The 21,469-nt window shown below is 40.8% G+C and overlaps 1 protein-coding gene and 1 long non-coding RNA gene across 2 annotated transcripts in view; one reads left to right on the top strand and one right to left on the bottom strand.

Annotated features, from left to right (window-relative positions):
• Positions 1–1,585: 1,585 nt before the first annotated feature.
• Positions 1,586–21,469, bottom strand: part of LOC142854866 (uncharacterized) — a 226,639-nt gene continuing 206,755 nt past the window's right edge. The window contains exon 4 of the long non-coding RNA XR_012911380.1: positions 1,586–1,633. This is a non-coding gene — a long non-coding RNA (uncharacterized LOC142854866). The remainder of the gene's footprint in view (positions 1,634–21,469) is intronic.
• On the top strand, positions 8,323–19,815 carry LOC142853820 (alcohol dehydrogenase 1-like). The gene is made up of 9 exons (XM_075978990.1): positions 8,323–8,464; positions 10,546–10,647; positions 11,375–11,513; positions 13,426–13,510; positions 13,641–13,860; positions 15,718–15,978; positions 17,721–17,856; positions 19,106–19,244; positions 19,661–19,815. The coding sequence occupies exons 1-9, from the start codon at positions 8,360–8,362 to the stop codon at positions 19,683–19,685; spliced, it is 1,212 nt and encodes a 403-aa protein (XP_075835105.1). The 5' UTR covers positions 8,323–8,359; the 3' UTR covers positions 19,686–19,815.

Raw genomic sequence — 21,469 nt, 5'->3', positions numbered from 1 at the left:
CTAACATAGAAAAATTATATACAATAAGAATAATAACTATATACCAAATATATGTAGGCAAGAATTACATTAACAATGTCCAGTCCATTTGCATTTGACAAATTCAGAGAAAATATTCCATTATCTGTCATTCTTGGTGAGTCCAAAGTTTTGTATCTAATTCACTTTCTATCCTAACTTGCATTACCAATGCAAAGCTAATTTTTATGTTTCTCAACCTTATATACTTCACACCTCTTTTGTGAGTTTCTTTTATGAATTTGGTAGCAAGGAGAACTATAACTATCTAATCTTAAACACCATCAGGGACCTGATAAGGATATAATATTATCTGAGTAAACAGGAAGTGCAGAATAAACAACCTCCAAAAGTAAGAAATGGCAGAAACAAGTGACTGCCTGGACAGTCACCCAAAGTTCCTCTGTAAAACTGGGGCATTCATCTTTGGCCTGAAGGCCTCGACTATCTGACAGACTTTTCTGTGAGGCATGATTTTTAAAGGACTACCTCACCTTGCCTTAGCAAAGTTTGGCAGTCACGTTCTTTTGTGTCCTGCTTGTCTAATTTGTACAGCACATTGTCAGCAGTTGAAGCAAGGGCAGTTTCTTGCCCAGTGGCTTACTTTCACCACAAAGAAAGTAAACTCCATTTCTTCAATACCTATCATCTTGTTTGAAGTAGATTGATGCTGCCAGAAGCAGGCATGTCTCGTTCTCATAAAAAACCTTATGTTATTAAAATATATCTTAAATGCCATATTCTGTAGATCTCTGAAGTATTTGAAGGCCACCTGTCTATTTAAAATATATCTCTGTTTAACCTAGAAAGCATACCTAACATGACTACAAGTTTTATTGTAATGAGTGACTAACTATTAACCTGCATTTCTTTATTATTCTAACCAGTTTATAATAATAACATTCGAAGACTAGAAATTTACATTAGATTGTTAAATGAGCTATATAGGTATAATACCTTGAACAAGAGTAGAAATGTATGTACAGTAGGTTCTAACAAATATATCTTAAGCAAGAGTATATATACAATATAACAAAAATAACCTCAAATTTGTATCAATATACAAGAATCCATACCAATGTAAAATATTTAAGACTAGTAGGCTTTTTTGGGTTAAAAGTATATTCAATCATCTACCCTTTTATCCTAACACTTTATATCCTCCTTTCCTTTTCTGAACAAGATCCCTGAATCCATTCTTCTTTGCTCAGATTTTTTTTCCTGACCATTACCAATAGCAACTTGTAACCAACCTCCCTAAATGATGACAAATATTCATAACACACTGAAAGAAAAAGACTGCCTACCCAACCTCTTGGGAATAATTTGTCCTTTTTCCTTAGGTGTCTCATTTGTTCAATGGTCTTCAGATTTCTTGGCTAGATGCCTTCATTCTCCTGGAAAGACAAAAAAAAAAAACCTGCCTCAACCCTAACTTTGGGGAGTTTCCCTTTTGACAAGTTATATCTGATCAAATGAAAAGCATTTTGTAAGTTGTATAAGTTAGTTTCGATTGAATGGTCAGGCTGTTTGATGAACTATCACCTCTTCAAATCAGAAGATCTTACCTTTATCAATTTTTGATGGTATCCAGGTATCCATAGCTTTTCTTCTCCTGTGGAAACAAAAGCAAAACCACTTTCCATTCTGAGGTAAACACATCATAAAAGTATACAGGCCAATTTAATTCAGCAGTGTTTTTCTTTTATCCAGTGTCTCACTGGACCTCTCATTCCCTTCTCATTAGCATTTAGAAAATGTAAGCTTAATAAAGTGTTGTACAATCTATCTCTGGGGGTCTTTATTATCTCTTTCTGTTTATTAAGCAAATCTAGAGTTTGATTAGATCTTTCTATAACTCCTTGCCCTGTTGGATTGTGTGGTACACCTATAATATGTTTTATGTTGTAATATACAAAAAACTGTTTCATTTTACAAGAGACATTACTGGAGCATTTTTAGTCTTTATTTGTACAGGTATCCCTATGATGGCTATAAATTTTAATAAATGTGTCATGACAGAGTCAGTCTTTTCAGAATTCAAAACAGTTGCCCATTGAAATTCTAAATATGTATCTATGGTATGGTTTAAATATTTTAATTTTCCAAATTCTGCAAAATGAAACAAAACCATTTGCCAAATTTCAATTCTTTGAATACCGTTTGGATTATTTCCTGCAGGTAGTGGAGTTTGGTCATACAAAGAACAAGTAGGACATTTTCTTATAATTTCCTTGGCTTGTTGTCAAGTGATGGAAAAAAATCTTTTTTCAAACCCTTGCTATTCACATCCTGGTTCTTATGAAATTCTGAGGTTTCTAGCACATTTTCTACTAATAATTCATCAGTTTCACCATTATTTTGTACTGGAGAACCTGGTAGATCTGTATGAGATCTGATATGTATTATATATAAGGGATAATTTCTGTTTCTAATTAGTTATTGTAATTAAACAAATACCAAAATTCTGAATAATTTAGAATGAATCCAGAGGTTTCAATATATAAAATGACTCTTACTTCTTATTGAGAGTCTGTAACCATATTAAGAGCTTCTGGAAAATCTAATAATACCATGAAAATGCATATAATTCTGACTTTTGAACAGTATCATAAGGACTTTGAACTACTTTACTTAAATGTAATGATTTATAACTTGCCTTTCCTGATTTTTTTGTATAAATACAGAATGTAAGGATTCCAAAAATTGGTATTCTTTGTACAATGTGAGGAAGAATCCAGTTAGTTCTCTTTGCAAACTGAATTCTCTTGCTTTTGAGATATTTATTGTTAATCTATCCCAAATATTACTAAAACCTCTTTGCCAGTATTCATTTTCTGTCCATAAAGAGGAAATTTTAGCAATAGTAGGTCACTCCCTTGTAGCTGCTACTATAGAAGTTGCTCCAGGCAAATTTTTTAAGGCTTGCAATATAAACACACTACTAAAGGCCATATAGTGAATCTCCATCATAAATGTATTGTGATTCCAGCTACATTCAGTAGCAAAATAATTGAATCTTAACATTAACAGTGCTTTGGGAATTGTCCTCAGTGAGCCAAACCCTGGAGGGAACCTGACAGGGAGATACCCACATAGCCCTGCATCGCCCTTAGTCCATTGTATTTTATCTTCTAAAGCTGTTCTGTCATCCAGGGCAGTATGTTTTTTTTTCTACCATAGTCATTAGGTCCTTTAATTTCTTGGTGGAAGAGTTTCCCCCATGGTGACAGATAATGATTAAGCCAATTTTACATGGGGGCCTGTGATAGCCCTTCCACCGAGTTATTTCCCAATGTTAAAATGTTACCTAGTGTGTCCCTTGTTGAACTCAATTCATTGGCCCAATGTTGGCCTTTGCCACACTTATCCACAGTCCAGAAGGCAGGATCATTCTGTTTGAATTATTGATAGAAAAAAAAATACTCTTTCTAGAAATGCCTTGCCTACAATCCTTTTTAGGTAACCTTGTTCATCACAATTAAAACATATGATATTTTGAGTTTTCTTCAAGCCTTTGGAAATCACCACTGCTATCCAAGTACCATCATGGTTATGAGCTTTGACATCGACTATATCTCAGATCCATTACTCTGTGGGTACTGATTACCCTTTTTTTTAAATTGTAAATTACCTTTCAAAAGCCAAAGATTCAGTCAGTATTTGTCTAGCTTCTGGAATTGTTATCATTCTATTTATAGCTGAAGTCAACATTTGTAATAAAACCAGTAAAGGTTTCTTTTGGGCCTTGCATAAATTTAGTAAATGACTCAGTTCTCTTTCTGACTTCTTCAACTCTGTCTCAAGCATCCAAAGCTGCTGGATGGCAGAGAGCCAAGGTGTGCTCTTTATATATAGACTGTCTTTGTACACCAACATAATCACCCTCCCGCAGAAGTTTGTCTTGGGATATTTCAATACCTCTAGACCTACTTTGTTTTTCAATGGTCTTAGCCTCATCTTTCCCCCAGGTCCTCCATTGTAATTGTGGATCAGGCTCCAATACTGCTGCAACCAAGTCTTCCCAACCTTGTGGGATAATTCTGTTATTAGTTGCCCATGAATTTAACATCTGCTTCACAAAGGGTGAATGCATACCATATGAGACTATCATTTCTTTACATCTTCTCAAATCTAACCTTATCCACAGGAATTCAGTGAGATCTTCCATAGCCTTGAGGATACCTGCCATTATGGTGGTTGTTCATGTTGGTGACTGGATAAATTAAGGCTGGTTATTTGATAACCTTAGGATGTTTTTCTCTAATTTCATAATGTAATGGTGTCATGGCCACCCTCGACCAGCAAGGAATGACACAACCACCAGAGCTCTTCTCACTGCAGTTTTATTCCAGGACCTTTTACACTTCTCTCTCTCTTCCCCTCTCTCCTCTCTCTTCTCTCTTTCCTTCCTCTCTCTCTCTCTCTCCCTCTCTCCTCTTTCCTCTCTCTCTCTTTTTCCCTCTCTCCTTGACCTCACTCTTTCCTTCTTCTCTCCCCTTTCTTTGACCTCTCTCCCTCTCTCTCCTTCCTCTCTCTTTCCCTTTCTTCCCCTCTCTCTTTCCCTCTCTCCCTGGGCAAACCTCTCCCAGCCCTTAAGTAGGCATGGGCTGCCAACCCCGAACTGCCAGGTGGGCACTGCCCATAGGTTCACGCATATGCAGGCAGCTGATAATCATTGCGTTATCATAGCATAAGTCAGGTCTTGGCCATCTCAGGAGTTGATTATACATCTCCATCAGGTGTGACACCAAGCAGCTCGCTACATAATAGTAGGTTGGTTCTCCTTTAAATTCCTCTGCCTCTAACTGAATATCTCTATTATCTGTTTTAATGAGTTTTTCTAAGGCTTGGAACTTGTTAGTTATAACTTTTTGTACAGCCCAAATTTCATCAGTCAATTCCTCACATTTGGCTCTTATATCAACCAATTTTTTCAGGGATGAAACAAGATTTTCCAAACTTATAATGATTATAATAGATATTGCATGAATCCCAGGTAAGTTAATTATCCCCTCATTTAATTGTTCTATTTCCAAATCATCCTTTGTGGAATCATACAGAGTCCCACCAAATCTGCTGACGATGACACTGAAGTATAAGGCTGGATGTCATCGGGTAGCAGGGTCGGGGCTGAGAACACAGGCGATACACAGCACAAAGGACAGGCACTGCTGAATCTACATAGCTGTGAGCTGAGAGTATGTGACAGTTGCCTGAGCCGGTGTCTAGGGGGCTAACCTAGGGGGACAGCAGCCTGAGGAGGGGGTTCATGGGAAGCACACAATCCACAGTGTAAAGGATCCCAGGAGCCAGAGAGCCATCCATCTGAAAGGCAGACACAGGGAAGTGTGTAAAAGCAGCATTGTGCTAGGCAAGAAGTAAGAGCACAGAGCTGAGCAGTGGTGAGGGGCTAACTGTGGTAGTGCTTGGTAACAGATGCCTGTGGAGCTTGTGGGGACTGCTGCAGAGAGGTTGCAATGGGAAAGCCTCATGAGGGGAGATCTGTGGGGTTTTGTTGTTGTTGTTTTTTGTTTGTTTGTTTTATAGTTACTTGAATATACTGAACTGAATTTTAACAAAGGTGCTGAAAACATACACTGGAAAACAAAACAAAATGAAAAAAATCAGTCTCCAAGAGATGTTTTGAGGAGAACCATAAAGTCATATGCAGAATCAAACTACCGTCCTCATCTTCTTCCCTACACAAAAATCAATTCAAAGTGGGCCCAAGGTATTAATTTGAGACTGAAAACTTTGAAAGTCCTGGAAGAAACCATGGGAAAAACCGTAAACTACAGACCCAGGGACGGTCTCTCTGCACAACACACCGTTCACCCAGGAACTGAGTAGAGTAAAACAGCCTCCTGGTAAACTTTGGTTGTGAGCTGGGTGGTGGTGGTGCATGCCTTTAATTCCAGCACTCGGGAGGCAGAGGCAGGTAGATCTCTGAGTTTGAGGCCAGCCTGGTCTACAAGAGCTACAAGAGCTAGTGCCAGGACAAGCTACAAAGCTTCCGAGAAACACTGTCTCAAAAATTGAAAAAAAAAAACTTTGGCTGCAATTTTAATATGATAGTTAACAGAAATAGCACTATGATATGAAAAATTACCATTAATTCTTATATAATGATTTTCAAAATATGTCTATATTTTACAATGCTCTGATTCTGTATAACTAAGTCTGTGGGGTTTCTGTCATCTGCAGCATAGTAACCATATTCTATTGTGCTTTTGCTTCTGCACCGCCTTTAGGCGGATGGTATTCATAAGCCTTTGCTGCATGATCTACAGAATTCCACTGCACATGTCAAGCTTCTTAGCTGGTACTCAGAACACTGCAGAGGATTCCTGCCTGCCTCTGCTTTTTAACATCTTTAACATTATTTCTAAGACCCTGAACAGCGACATTTGGAGACAAATATTGCCAACACTCTCTTCATGTTCTTTACATCAAAATTAGTATCCAAGTTGGTGATACATTCTAAGCCTGGGAAAGAAAGTTCACAGCCACTCTCTCACTAGTTTTGGCTTCAGTGTCAAAGTAGAATATTATGCAAATTCTCAATGTCTGGTGTTGGGTTAGTCTTTATTAAGAACATTAACCCAGGAAGTAGAATTTTTGCTGCTGGTAGCAGTTGAAGGCTCCTAGATTCTTTACACACACACACTCACAAAGTCTAAATGCATTACCCTGTCTTTCCTAAATTACTTTCAAGTAAATATTAACCACAGTTACTTTGCCAAAATCTTTGACCTAGAAAAGTCTGAAATTGAAAAGAATACCTCCTGAGCTTCAGGCCATCTCTATAGTTTTCCCTTCTTGGGCTTTACAAAATATGGAGGCTACCTTTGTGGGTACAGAGCTGAATAAACTTTGGACTGCCCCACGTCCTCTTGGCAGTACAGAGAGCATGTGTATCTTAATCAAGGAGCTGTGTGTTAAGGTCCTGGCAGTACCGATTACCAGCTTATGGCACCTTGCAAGACAGTGTGGCTGTCCACCCTCAAGACATCTCAGTCCTCTTGATATACTTGAAAGTGTCAGAACTAGACACCAACCCAAACTGGACACCTGGTCCACATGAGTGACAGACTCTAGCAAAAGACAGTAGAATTACCAACAGTGCTCATTCAGAGTTGTGAGGAAGGGCAAGGGAAAGTAAGGAGGGAGAGAGGGACAGTCAGAGAGGGTGGGGATATGAATCATATTCCCAAAGATCAGTTGTTTAAAATACAAGGTCCACTTTCTTTATGTTAAATGATATGCCTACGTGTCCACACCATAAAACTCTGTAACACCAGCCTGCCCGCCCACAGTTCCATTCTTGCTGTCTTAGAAAGGGCATTGGGAGATCTCCATACTTCTCTTGCCTCACCTCTAAAATTGGTTGGGAAAACCTTCCTTGTAATGTTGCTCTTAATATCACAAAATAATGTAGGAAGGATGCCCACTCGAGTTTGGGAAGATAGAAGATATCCGCTAGCTTCTTACCAATCTGTGCCTCAGAGGAAAACTGTGCACTTGCATTACTGTGTAATCCATAGATATGCAGGGAACTCTTAAAGGTAACAGAAGGGCACGCATGCCAGTTGTAGCTGTAACTCACTGAGCTGCCCCTACCCATGTGGCTCCATGATCAGCACATGTGTGCACTGTTCTACTCGTTCCCCACAGTCATTGAAGTGACACTCTAACTAATGCTTATCTTACAGAGAAGGAGACCACGGCATAGAGCAAGGAGATATGCCCAAGTTCTCTCAGTAGAAGGGACAGGGCATGTTGCAGCCACTGTCTCCTGGCAGGAGTGGAGTCTGTCTCTTACTCATGGCTCTCACCCCCTGGACCAGCTCCACGCTGCCTCAGGTCCTTGGTCAATGCTGATCAGTAGTGTGGGCTGCAGAGATAGCAGGGGTCTCAGCAACTTTGCTGTGGCTGAGGGTGCTTCTTTGCTTTGAAGAAGAATGGACACCAACCCTTCCTCCCCTGAAGCTCTGTCCGTCCACCCCATCTGCCCCGCTTTGTCTCCTGTCCTCCTTACTATGCTCCATGTAGACTTTAAGTTACTGCTTTTCCCAGCAAAGGAAAGCAGATCTCTAACCTGTCTGAGAAAGGGGAGAGTGCAGCTGAGACAGGGGAAGAGTGAACCGAGAGAGGGGAGATAGATGCAAAAGGAAGTGGGGAGCCTAATGAAAGCAGAATATCCCCAACATCACATCCCCAGAACAAAGTTTCCTAGACAGGACAGTGCCTCCACTTAACTTGCAGTGAGAATAAACTGATGGGCATGTCATTAAAGGCCAGATCACGTGTGGCATCAGCTGACACTCCAGATAACAATATGTGTGCAACCTTGGCCCAGTGCACTGCAGGAGGGAAGAGCCTGCAGGGACCCATCAATCTCCTGCCAGCAGCGAGGACAGACAGCATGAGCACAGCCGGAAAAGTAAGGAAAAGATCTTGCTGTTGGGAATATATTCTCACTAACTTGCTAAAAGATGCTGACTTCTAACTCAGAAATGACGTGCACTGAAGGCAGGGTGTGATGTGTGCTATAGCACAGGGTGTGCACTGCACGACTGTGCAGCCCGGCTGCTGCTAAAGACCTTTAACAAGAGCACACAGACTCTAGATCCGGGGCCGTCCTCACTTCCTCACTAACTCTGCAGCACAGGGAATTCATTCTGAGCAACTGTGACTACCTTGTAAACAGAAAGTTGTAAAGAGATCTTTATCAGAGTAGGCTTTACTCAAATCACAATTCCATAGTCTGCTATTCTTTGTAATCATAGCTTTCTCATGAAAACAGAAAAGTCTGATAAACATTTCATAAGAGGAATTTGATTTGGGAACTTAAAGAACTGTCCATCTCTTAACCTTTAATAAAATTTCTGACAAGCGGTAGATTGATTTCAATGCTTTAAGATCATCCACGGTAAGATTACATTCCCATGCAGGCTGTGATTTGGAAGGGTCCATTGCTGCACAACTCATAAAATCTCTAGAAGCTCTATAGAACTGTCTCTTCTCTGATTAAAAAATAATCATTCAGCTTTTATATAAAATTAATTCTAAGAAAAACAGAATCACTTATCAACAGTAAGAATACATACATATGGTACTACGTTTACCACAAAGTCAACTTCCTTCTTGAGTCTGTGTGTGGTACCGATCATGCAAGCAGGCATTCAGCATAAACAACTGATCTGTGCTATCCAAGTGCCTAATTATAACACCAGTGTTTCTGTTGGCACGGGGGCTGTTTTAGGAGTGGGTCAAAGGTCCAACAGCTCACAGTGAGAACGGGGGGCGGGGGTTGGAGACTTCTGCGTCCACTGTGGCACGACTCGGTATAGAAGAGATGGTGGAGAATCATCACAGAAGGGGCAGTCGCCAGTAGTTTTGTTCCAGTTCACTCCTGGTCATGTTTAGGATGGCATATCACATTTCAAGGAAAAGTAGTTAGAATGAAGAATGACTGAAAAAATTAAAAGAAAGACTGAGTTCATGCAGCATAAATGGAAACCCAGTCCTATCAACCTAACAAGAATCGAGGGACTAGGGAATCCAGGTTCTTAAGTGCAGGGTCAGTAACAGCACTATGGTAATCATAGGCTTGAGTTTATACTGCCTACAACAGGAAAATAACAATGTAGCCAGGTATGATAGACCATCCCTGAAATCTCAGTGCTAAAAAGGCCAAGACAGAAAGGTTCCTAGTTCAAGGGCAGCCTGGGAAGCTCGTTAGAATATTGTCTCAGAAATCCAAAGCCTGGGAGTTCTCTGTGACAGAGTACTTACCTAGAATGCACAAAGTAGCACTTCAGAAATATATTTATAGTTATAATTTAAAATTAAACATATATCCAATGTAAGCGGAGGCTGTTGGTTCGTTTCCTGGCTGCCCTGACCTGAATAACCACATGGAAACTTTACTGATTACAACACTGTTTGGCCAATGGCACAAGTTAGCTCTTATATCTTAAATTATCCATTTCTATTAACCTAGGTATTAATAGAAATGGCTGTGGTAGTCTGTGGTCTACCATTAGGGTTCAGTTGTCGGTCTTTCACCTTAGGCAGCTACATGGCATCACCCTGACTCTGCCTACTCTCTCTCTATATATCTCTTCCAGCCTGGCTATATTCTGCCCTGCCATAGGCCAGGGCAACTTCTTTATTAACCAATGGTAATAGAGTAGACTCACAGCATATAAAAGATAATCCCACATCAATCCAATGATTTCAGTCAAACAACCTCTTTCAGAATACTACTAATGACTTCAAGGGAAAAACATGTAGCACAAACATTGCCTGAAAGAGCATCCCGATGTATGCCCTTTCTCTTCCTGACCTTCTACTACGGTGTCACAGGTTTCTCAGGGTGTTTTGACGCCTTGTAAATGAGAAGTGTTCATTTCTATATAACAATGGGTGGCAGACCTGTGGACAGATGCCGTGCATAGGAAATAGAGGGACACAATTGCGGTGATCCCCTTGGAGCTGCAGTAACCCTTCATCTTCCAGGTGATCAAGTGCAAAGCAGCTGTGCTATGGGAGACCAAGAAGCCCTTCTCCATCGAGGACATAGAAGTCGCACCTCCAAAGGCCCATGAAGTCCGCATTAAGGTTAAGTCCCTTTCTACCGTCGAAATATTGGGTTTGAAAAACTCAGAAAATACCACATATATGTGTCCAACTGTCCATTAACATCCCGTTTCATATGCTCACCCCAACAATGAATGAGCCTGTTGCTGAGCCTAGCTGTTGACCTCAGCTGCTGAAAATCGAATTTAACACAATCCTCGAAAACTTTTAAAAATGTTTAAGTGTTTGTAAAGTGCTAAACATCTTGAGTCCAAAAGCAATTAATATTAGGTAGTTAGGTAATATTAGGTAATTTCTTGGTGCTCATTTCCTAGCTTTAACTCCATAGCAATGTATACATTTTTTTGTATGTTGTATAAACTACATTTTTTTCTTTGATTTTTGAGACAGGGTTTCTCCGTACCTTTTTTGGTTCCTGTCCTAGAACTAGCTCTTGTAGACCAGGCTGGCCTCGAACTCACAAGAGATCCGCCTGCCTCTGCCTCCCCAGTGCTGGGATTAAAGGCATACGCCACCACCACCCAGCTTAAACTACATTTTTTAGGGTCCCTTAATCCACAGGATGATCTTTGATCCTTAAGCTGTTTAACTAAGAAAAGATACAAAACGACGGGAAAACTAGGACCTAATTCGAATTCCAAGCAATAGGGATGGTTAGCAGGCTCCTCAGAAGCACAGTTTCAGAATACGTGTGCTAAACCTTCTCAATCGCTATCATGGCTCAACAAACTCTATCTCTAATCTGTAGATGGTGGCCACCTCGGTCTGCCGCTCAGATGATCACGTGGTTGCTGGAAACCATCCTACGCCACTCCCTGCAGTTCTAGGCCACGAGGGAGCTGGCATTGTGGAGAGCATCGGAGAAGGGGTGACTTCTGTCAAACCAGGTACAGAATTCTTTACCCTCAGGGTTTGTGCTTTCTCTCTGATTGATCCAAGCACATCCATCCCAAAAGAGGAGGCCAGGCAGTAGGAGACTTGAAATCTGGCACAAGGTCACAGGGTTTCCACCTCTTCCTCCCTTCATGCCTCTGTCCTGGGCATCCAATCATGTCTTTTCTCTTTCTATATCTATTTTTATTGACAACACGTCAGGCGCTGGGTGAGAGTCTCCACTGTGACCTTCAGAGTTCATAATCTCCTAACTTCCACTTCAGTGTCACTTAGCACCGGGGATTTTTCAGGATCCAAGCAGACCTACAAATGGTACAAAGGCAAGACCTGCAGGTCCAGGTTCTTAGTGCCTAGATGTAGGGAAGCTGCTCTGTGCTGAGTTCAGAGACTCGATTGCTCGCCTGGCTTCAGGATGCCTCTCCTGTAGGATGCCGTAGGTTAAACCGCATTGCATCCACATCATGGTTTTCTCTTGTCCTTTATGTTCCTCCTTCTTCTATATAGAAACATAATACAATATAAGAGGAAACCACAGACAGAAAAATGTAGCTAAAGTCCTACAAACATAAACACCATTGTATTATCACTAGTTGGGCTGAAGGTGGTGGTTTGCACATTGCTTTTTACTTTATTCATGTTTTTATTTTAACTTTGTTTGTGTTTGGATGTAAAGGTTGATTAAAAATATATTTTCTGTGGTGTCATCACACATTCATTTTATCTGTGAAGCATAGTGATCAGGTCATTGATTTGTACAATAACATAGGTAGCACATGTGATTTAAAAACAAAATTATGTTCATCTCCAAAAAGATCACATTAGCCAGTAGAGTCAGACATTTCTTGCATTCCAAATAACCAGAAAATGAGAAAAGAACTCGTCTGGCTGGAGTTAAGTATTGGTGTTTCCTTTATTTGGAAAAAGAAACTAACAGTAGAACAATAGATTTACTTCTCAGGAGGCTTTGTCTAGAGCAGAAAAAATTGATAGTTCATAAACAATTATCTAAAAAAAATTCACGTTTTCTTTCTCAGGGGAAACCTCTTACTCAGTGTTGAGGACTGAGATGTCCAGAGCAAGTCGTCCCTTCTCTGTCACATTTCAGTCTGCGTCCTCAAAAACAACTAAGATTATTCTTAAAGCTTTCGTTTCATAATAAGAGAAGCACAATCACTTTGAAAAACCAAAACATGGTGATGGAGAAACAACTCACTGGGCGAGGTCATCCTGTTAGACAGTTGACAGTCACCTGTAACTCCAGCTGCTCGGGATCCAACGCCCTCTGCTGACCTTCAAGGGCAGGCACACACAGACACACACACATACACAGACACACACAAGCGCATACACACATGGATCCTCAGACTTGTACATAAAATCAGGACAAATCTTTTTAAGAAGTAAAAAACTAGCTATCAAAATACTCATTAGAATTTTATCTTATGATCAAGCTTAGTTTGTCTTATTTTTATTATGAAATGTTTCCTATATTGTGCTTGATCTTATTTTAGTTTCATTTTAACTATTATAAAAAATTCAGAATTGTCCAACATCTCATGGGAATTTAGTAACTCATGGCAACTAAAGTATATATTTATACTTAGCAGTGAGTATATCTAAGGGTTGACTAGGCCTAATACGTGGAAAGCACCCAAGAGCAAATGAGGCACACATTGAAAGTTAGTCGCTCATCAGTAGATGGGCTGTTTTACATTTCCCTTTTGTTTCTGGAAACTTCTGGCACATAGCAACCTGGATGAAGAGCGATGCCCATGCATGACGTAGTGCAGTTGGGCTCTATTTCTTAGAAACCTTCCAAGGACACATATCTCTACATGTAGTTTTCATATTCCTGGCTTGTTATTCTTGGGTAGACATTTAAGCATCTTATTGTTCCCCTTCCAGGTGATAAAGTCATCCCGCTCTTTTCTCCCCAATGTGGAAATTGCAGAATCTGCAAGCACACGGAGGGCAACTTATGTGTAACAAGGTAGGTTTCTTATTTCTTCTTGCATAATTAGGTCACACACTGTTTTTATTTATTGTGTTCTTGAACAATTAGATTGCACTCTTGTTTTCCCTTGTCTCATGTCCTTTATTTGCTGTTTTGCACTGGCCAGTTTGTCACAGCCTCAGGGGACCATGTCTGATGGCACCAGCAGGTTCACCTGCAAGGGGAAGTCAATCCACAACTTCATCTGCACCAGCACCTTCTCCCAGTACACTGTGGTAGATGAGATGGCAGTGGCTAAAATCGATGCGGCTTCACCCCTGGACAAAGTCTGCCTCATCGGCTGCGGGTTCTCAACTGGCTATGGCTCTGCCGTCAAAGTCGCCAAGGTAAGATGGACATGGACCGAGCTATGTACGTATTGTTGGGACCAAAGGGAGGAGATTGCTCACAGGCACCAGAGAGTGTTTCTGTAGAAAAGATAAGTCTGTCCAACTCCAGCAAGAATTCCCTCCACACACTCAAAGAAAAGCTCTATAATAATATGCATCCAGTTCTGCCTACTTCCCAAAGAAACTGGGCTCTCATAGAAATTATTTGAAACTTACGTAGATCTGGAACTTTAACACTTTGCATTTGCTGTTGTCTGTAAAGCTCTGTTATGTCCTAGTCCCAAGATACACTTGAGCAATAAAACATGTTTTAAAGAGTCAGAAACTGGAACACTTGGCCATTTGGGACAAATGGAAGATTTTAAAGTGGAGATGTCATCACTGTTATCTCTAAAGTAAGCCAAAGTGGTGAGATCTGCACGGCACAAATGCTGTCACCAGTGTTTTTAAAATAAAGACCAGCACTGCTACCTAGAGCCAACCTGCCTGCGTGGTGAAAATTTCCTGAAAAGAAAACCGAGGTTTAGTGATGAACCAGGAGTTAAGGCACTGTCCCAGGGCAGCCCCTCTGAGCTGCCTGATGTTCTTTGAAAGAGCATCACAATGAACGTGAGATCTGATAAAGGCCAGCTGGAGCCAGGGTTGTCTCCTTCTTTATGGACATTGAGAACAAACCTTATCAGCAACATTTTCCCAGCAAACCTAAACTTTTGTTCTGTTAGAGGTCTACCTTTTTTACAGTTTCTGTCTCTTAGTGTGTGCACATCACATGAGAGACAGCTCCTTTAGCTAACCTCAACTGTGTGTGACCTAGTATATCCTGAGCAAGTTTGTTAGTAGATCCTTTAAAATCTCAGTCTATGACTCTAGGATTCTCCCACATTATTTTCATAGATTGATGGTGTTGATTAAAATATTGATAGAAAAATGAGCCCAGAAGGAATTTGAAATCTTAAGAAAAGTCATGTCTTTATTATAAATGAAAATGATGCTGATTCTGAGTTATGAGAAAGTAAATGTTTATGGAAATAGATACACTCTGTAATTTTTTTTTCATTTTAGCACTATATGTAGTTACTCCTTGTTTCAACAGGAGGACTGAGTAAGCCTCGCAAGCCAAGAGTCCTTGTGACCAAGGATTTCAATCATTGTTATTAAAATAAAGACCAGCGTTTATTTCAGTATTTTTCATTGACTTCTTTAAAAAAAAAAAGTCAGGCTTAAAGTCTCACAAAGATAACACTGGTATCTTGATGTATTTTCTTAAAGTTTCCTGTCCTCTTTCCTGTTAAACCAGGAATGACTTGTCAGTGCTGCCCAGATGACTTCTACTCCAGTTACCCTGGTTGTGACTACTGAACGATAGCCAACCAAGGAGTTAATGATTGAAGGGTGGTTGGACTACCCTGTAGTTTCCTAGAGTAACCATGATCATTTGTTTCACTTAAACAAATTTGTTGTGTGTATGGGGAAGATGTTATTATGTGACCATTGAAGATTAAAGTGATTTTTATGTGGAGTTCAAAGATCAGCCAGTATAGCTGGTCTCACAGGCAATTCCCAGTGGATTAGAATGGGGTTCTACCTTAAGAGAATCCAATTAACTTGTAGAAGCTGTTACTGGATCCTGAGATTAACAAAAAAAATAACTCCTCAGATACATCTAATATAGAACAAATTTTGAGAACCACTGTTGTACCCCTTCGGGTAGCTATAGCCTGAAGAGGTTTTAGAAGCAGGTGGAATGACATCTGAGAGGCCATGACAGAGGACAAAGCAAGGTGCCTTGTGCAGCATGGAGCACTGCCTAGCAATCACTCTTTGGTCCATCTTTTGAATTTTCTGCACACATAGGTGACCCCTGGCTCCACCTGTGCTGTGTTTGGCCTTGGAGGTGTCGGTCTGTCTGTCATCATTGGCTGTAAAACAGCTGGAGCAGCCAGGATCATCGCTGTGGACATCAACAAAGACAAGTTTGCGAAGGCCAAAGAATTGGGTGCCACTGAGTGCATCAACCCTCTAGACTACAACAAACCCATCCATGAAGTAATCCAGGAGATGACTGATGGAGGGGTGGACTTCTCCTTTGAAGTAATCGGTCGCATTGACACCACGGTAGGTGCTGTGGCATGCCTTGAGATCTGTCCTTCTGCCATCCATAATGTGCTCCAGACAGAAGAATAGAAATCTCATGCAGAAAGCTATTTTAGATGGTAATTTTCCATCTCCTGTTTCCTTCTCATATTGATTAATTCAGTGTTCTGACACACCTTTCGACTTGTAAGTTCTACAAATTTGTCTGAAGTAATAATCCTCCATTAATACAGGAAAGCTTTTCATTGAGGTTTTTTTCCCTAAAAATCAATTCATCAAGGGAATTTAAAAACAATTTATGGACCTAATGGATGAAAAGATTTTCTTCCACATTCTTAATATTATATAATATTTGAAATTAACTATTCTGAAAAGCATTTTCAAGTCTCATCATGTGGCCAAAAGGAATAATTAGTAATATGAGGCCAAGTATTATTTCATTAGCATCAAACATGTAGAGGAGTGGCTGTTTTAATGGATCACCATGTTTTCATCACAGAGACTGCCGAGTGCCGGGACACAAAAATACCCAGATCTACATGTTGGAGTAAAAACTTTTTAAAATAGAATTCACAGATTCTGCCATACTCCCTAAATTTAAGAGATACGCATTCTGTGGGGTTGTTTATGATATACATTACATAGTGAATGTAAAACACTTAGCATGGAGCCAGTTGCCATGTGGTAAGCACTCAATTAAGGTCAGCTGGGGTTAATGATAAGAAAGACAATTGCCAAGCCTACAGTGCTTGTAGTTTTGAAAGATACATGATTCATATAGTTGAAAACACCATGCATGGCTAAAGAACATTTTTCTATTACATATCAGCCAAACTAAGACCTCAGGCGTTCTAGAGAGGAATCCCCAGAAACCTAAAAATCACCATTACTGAGGTCCTCCAGAAAGCCTTGGCAGAGTTGTTAGAAGAGAATGGGAATGGTGCCCTGAGATTGGCATTCTTCTCAGCCTTGAACTGAGACAAGATGTCAAGGAGGCTAGCGTCTCCTCTGTGGATGGGGAGTCCTTCAACGCTCAGGGTTCTGGTTTCCTCACGGCCATCGCTCGTCTCTTATTCACTAGACTGTCTCCGTGTTTGCTCATCTGAGCCTGGGTTGTCAGTGGATGTGAAGATCCAAAAGTCTGATTCCTATGTGTTCTGAGGACATCTGGTTTTCTATATGTCACGTTTCAAAATCAAAAGACTGGGAATCTTTGAAGATTGTAAATCATTTTTTACTATAAAATGTTTTCTAAAATAACCAATTGAAAGGTGAAAACTTCCTGGATGTCTACAGATAACAGAATAATGTAAAACCAATGCACACCCTGGATTCACAGCCACGGAAAACTTGCCCGTTCTTGATCTAAGCCTCACAATAGGGATGTGTTAAAAAGGGAGGTTGACAAATAGATAAGAGACAACTTCTGATGCTGTCACCATTACATCTTCACCATCTAAATTCTGTCTTAGAGTGCAAACTTCAAAACTGTAACTAATGGACAATGACAGTGAGTGAACCTATGCATAGGCAGCCTGAGAGTCACGTGATGAGGAAACAGTGTTCTCCTTGGAGGACCCAGACTGCACAGGCTCCCAATGAGACTTGCTTCTTTATTAGTTGATAAGGAAGAATTGAACACAAATTCATTCAATCAATTTTTTTCTCAAAATATTTCTCTGCACGTTTCTTCATATGACATGAAACTGTATCGTGAGTAGAAACCTCAAGAATATCCACTTTAAGTATTATTTATATTCCAGATGTCTTCCCTGTTAAGCAGCCATGCATCATGTGGCGTAAGTGTTATTGTTGGGGTGCCTCCTCATTCTCAAAGCCTCTCTGTGAACCCCTTGTTGCTGTTGCTGGGACGCACGTGGAAAGGAGCAATATTTGGTGGTATGTATTCACAGCTGAGGATCAAGTTCTGTATGTGTTCTTTTGTGCCATAGTGGACGTGTAGATATGTATGGATATGTGTGGAGTCAGAGAATTTTTGATGTAGCTACAGGAGCAATCAGCCTTGTTCATTTTCACTGGGGTCACAGTAGCCTACAGCTCATGGTCAGGCTAGCTAGCGTTCTTGGCCAGCCAATCCCAGGAATCTCCCAATTTCCTCCCTCCAGACCTAGAGTTACAGCCTCTCCCAGCACTGAATCCACTGCTTAATGTTACTGGGTTTTGTTTATTTTTTTGTTATGTTTTTTATTCTGAAGATAAACTCAGCTTCAATGACAATCTCTCCCCCTACCTGAAGCTCTACCCCTGTAATAAACAGTCCAGACAGGATGCCATTGAATTGCATTCCTAAAAGTTTTTACAAGGATGCTCAAGTGTGGCTCTCCACAGTTAGTGGGTTCTGATGGGATGGTGGCGAGGAAGGACTCGGTTTTCTTTAAGAAGCTGGCCACTGGGAGTTTGGCTATGCTCCAGTGAGAACATAGGCAACACAAATTGGACTTGCTATATTTTTTTCCTTGGGACATGTCACAGAGTTGCAGGGTTGACCTTGGAGTACTGGGAAATGAGCGTGATCAGGGGCATTGTGCGAAATTCCCAGATAATCAATAAAAATCTAATGTCACAAAAAAAAAAAACAAAGCAAAAAGAACTTTATTGCCTGAACCATCTCCCCAGCTTTGAGGATCAATTCCTAACTTTTTTCAGAATTTCTTCCCTTTGGTAACAGAAAAGTTCGTAGAAGGCAACATGAGAATCACTTTTTTCTACATAGCAAGAACTGATGCAGGAAATCCCAAGAGAGGCTGCTATGCTCCCCATAGAAGGAGCTTTCCTGGCTCATTCTACTTGTGTCTCTCTAGGCCCAAAAATGCCTCACAGGATACAGAGAGCCCAAGGCAGTGATGTTTACTGAAGTTTGGAACACTCCCTTCCTTTGGCTATAAACATCTGCAATATGATTTCTCTAGGAAAGATCTACTAAGCTGCCATCACCAGCCAGGCACCCTGACATCAGGTGGCATGTTATAAGACATTAACGCCATGCAGAGGGTGTTTTGAGTCCCGCGTCTGCCGCTCAGGTGGCAGCATGGGCACTGTTAGGAACTTGGTTTCTCTGGAAGATCTCTTGTCTAATTCTCCTGCCTGCCCCCTGGCTGCATCTCACGGTGCTGCTCTCTCCTTTCAGGCTTTAAGAGTAAAGATTCTGTCCCCAAGCTTGTGGCTGATTTCATGGCTAACAAGTTTCCATTGGAGCCGTTAATTACCGATGTTTTACCTTTTGAGAAAATCAATGAGGCGTTTGAGCTGCTTCGCTCTGGAAAGAGGTGAGCTTTAAGATTCTTTGTATGGGGTGGGTGGGGGAAAGAGTTTATTTTTACGGTAGGGGAAATGGCCAACAGAAATGAAGGAGAAATGGGATAGGAGCAAAAATGGGACTTCTGTGACCGTTCAGATTCTGCACGCACATGTACGACCCAGGGCATTTTATAAGGCTAAGCCTCAGTTTTCACAGTCTCTAAAATGGAGAAAATATGATAATCGACCTCATAGTGCCACTGCTTAGGATGAAGTTTAAATGAGACAATGCCTAAAAGGCTTCTACAAAGTGTATGACAAATAGCCAGCATGAAATGTCTGTTATGGATGGTTTTCACTGAGACTCATAACACATGCTTTATTTACCCTCTGGGCACTGTGAGTTCTGGGAATGTGAACCAACATCTTATATCTCATATTTCAGTATCCGGACTGTCCTGACGTTCTGAGACCACACTGATGCCTTCCTACTCCTGACCCCTGCACCCCACTGAATCACGACACCAGCCACATACAGCGCTAATGTTGTTCCTTAGAGACATTGCCAATAAAGTACTCGTGTAAGCTTTCTGCGAGAAACTGAATTTTTCTATGATTGTGTTTTAAACCCCAAGTGAGAGCAACCACACCTCAGATGGGGAGCTGGAGGGTGCCCAGTCTTCCTTCCGATTTGTTTGACCTCTGTCATCTTTCCTACTGGGGACAATGTCTCTTGTGACATCTGATATTCTTTTCTGTCTGGAATCCACAGAATGTCTTCACACATCAACATAATCTGCCTCTCCCAGAAGTTGGTCTTGGGAAATCAACAGCTCTAGCCCTAATTCATTGTTCAATGGTCCTAGCCTCATCTTTCCCTCTGAGCCTCTACTGTAATTGAGTATCAGGTTCCAATACTGCTTAACTAAGTCTTCTCAGATTTTTTAGGACAATTCTATTAATAGTTGCCCATGAATTTAACATCTGCCGCACAAAACATGAATGAGTATCATATAAGATTACCACTTCCCCAGTCTCCTCAAATCTAATATTTTTACAGGAACCCAGTGAGCTCTTCCATAGCCTTGGGGATACCTGGCGTTTGGTGGTTGTTCATATTGGTTACTGGATAAATTAAGGCTGGTTATTTGATAATGTTGGAATCTTTCTCTTTAATTTCATAATGTATTGGTGGGTTGCTTCTCCTTAAATTTCTCTGTCAATATCTGAATATCTGTATTATCTGTTTTAATAAGTTTTTCAAGGCCTAGACTTACTAGTCAAGGTGTCTCATTTGGTAATAATATCAACCAATGTTTTTAGGAATAAAACAAGAATTACCAAACCAATAATGATTATAATAGACATCACGTTAATCCCAGCTAAGTCAATTACCGTCTCACTTAATGGTTCCATTTTCAAACCATCCATAGTAGGATCACACAAAGACCTAATTCCCTCCATCATAATATTGTTTCCCATTTTATAATCTTGGAGAAAGTCTCTCTTTCTCTTTCTCTCTTTTAGGCTAATTCCCCCTTTTAAGGATTCAAGTAGCCTCATCAAGTCTGTTGACAGTGACATTGAACTGGATGGCTGGCTGTCACTTTGTGGCAAGGTCTGGGCTGAGAACACAGTCAATGCACAGCCTGGTTGAGGACAGCTGCTGAGGATTATGCATAGTTGTGACAGTTGCCTGAGCAGGTGTCCAGGCAGCTCCCCTAGTGTGGCAGCAGGCAGAGGCGGGGTTCCAGGTGAACTGCACAATCCAAATTCAAGTCATCTGAAAAGCGGATACAGGGGAATGTGTCCATGCAGCACTGTGATGGGCAGGAAGTAGGAGTGCAGAGCTGGCCAGTGGTGAAGTATTTGGAGACTAGGTGTGGTGTAGGAGGTTCTTATGTTCATGTGTTGCTTTCATTGGTTAATGAAAAAAGAAACTGCTTTGGGCCTGATAGGGAAGAACTTAGGTAGGCAGAGAAGACAGAACTAAATGCTGGGAGGAAGGGCAGAGTGGGAGATGCCATGGATCTTCTGCCTGAGACAGATGCTGGTTAGAATCTTGCTATTAAACCACAGTCACATGGCGATATACAGATTAATAAATATGGGTTAAATTAAGATGTAAAAATTAGCCATTAAGAAACTAGAGATAATGGGCCAAGCAGTGTTTTAATGAATCCAGTTTCTGTGTGGTTATTTTGGGTGTAGGGTAGCCGGGCAAACGTGACAAACAAGGAGCAGCCTCTCCTTG

This window comes from Microtus pennsylvanicus, chromosome 7 (assembly GCF_037038515.1).
Source record: "Microtus pennsylvanicus isolate mMicPen1 chromosome 7, mMicPen1.hap1, whole genome shotgun sequence".
In the NCBI taxonomy this organism is placed as follows: domain Eukaryota; kingdom Metazoa; phylum Chordata; class Mammalia; order Rodentia; family Cricetidae; genus Microtus; species Microtus pennsylvanicus.
Note: the sequence above shows the minus strand (reverse complement) of the source record. Positions and strands in the feature narration are given on the sequence as shown.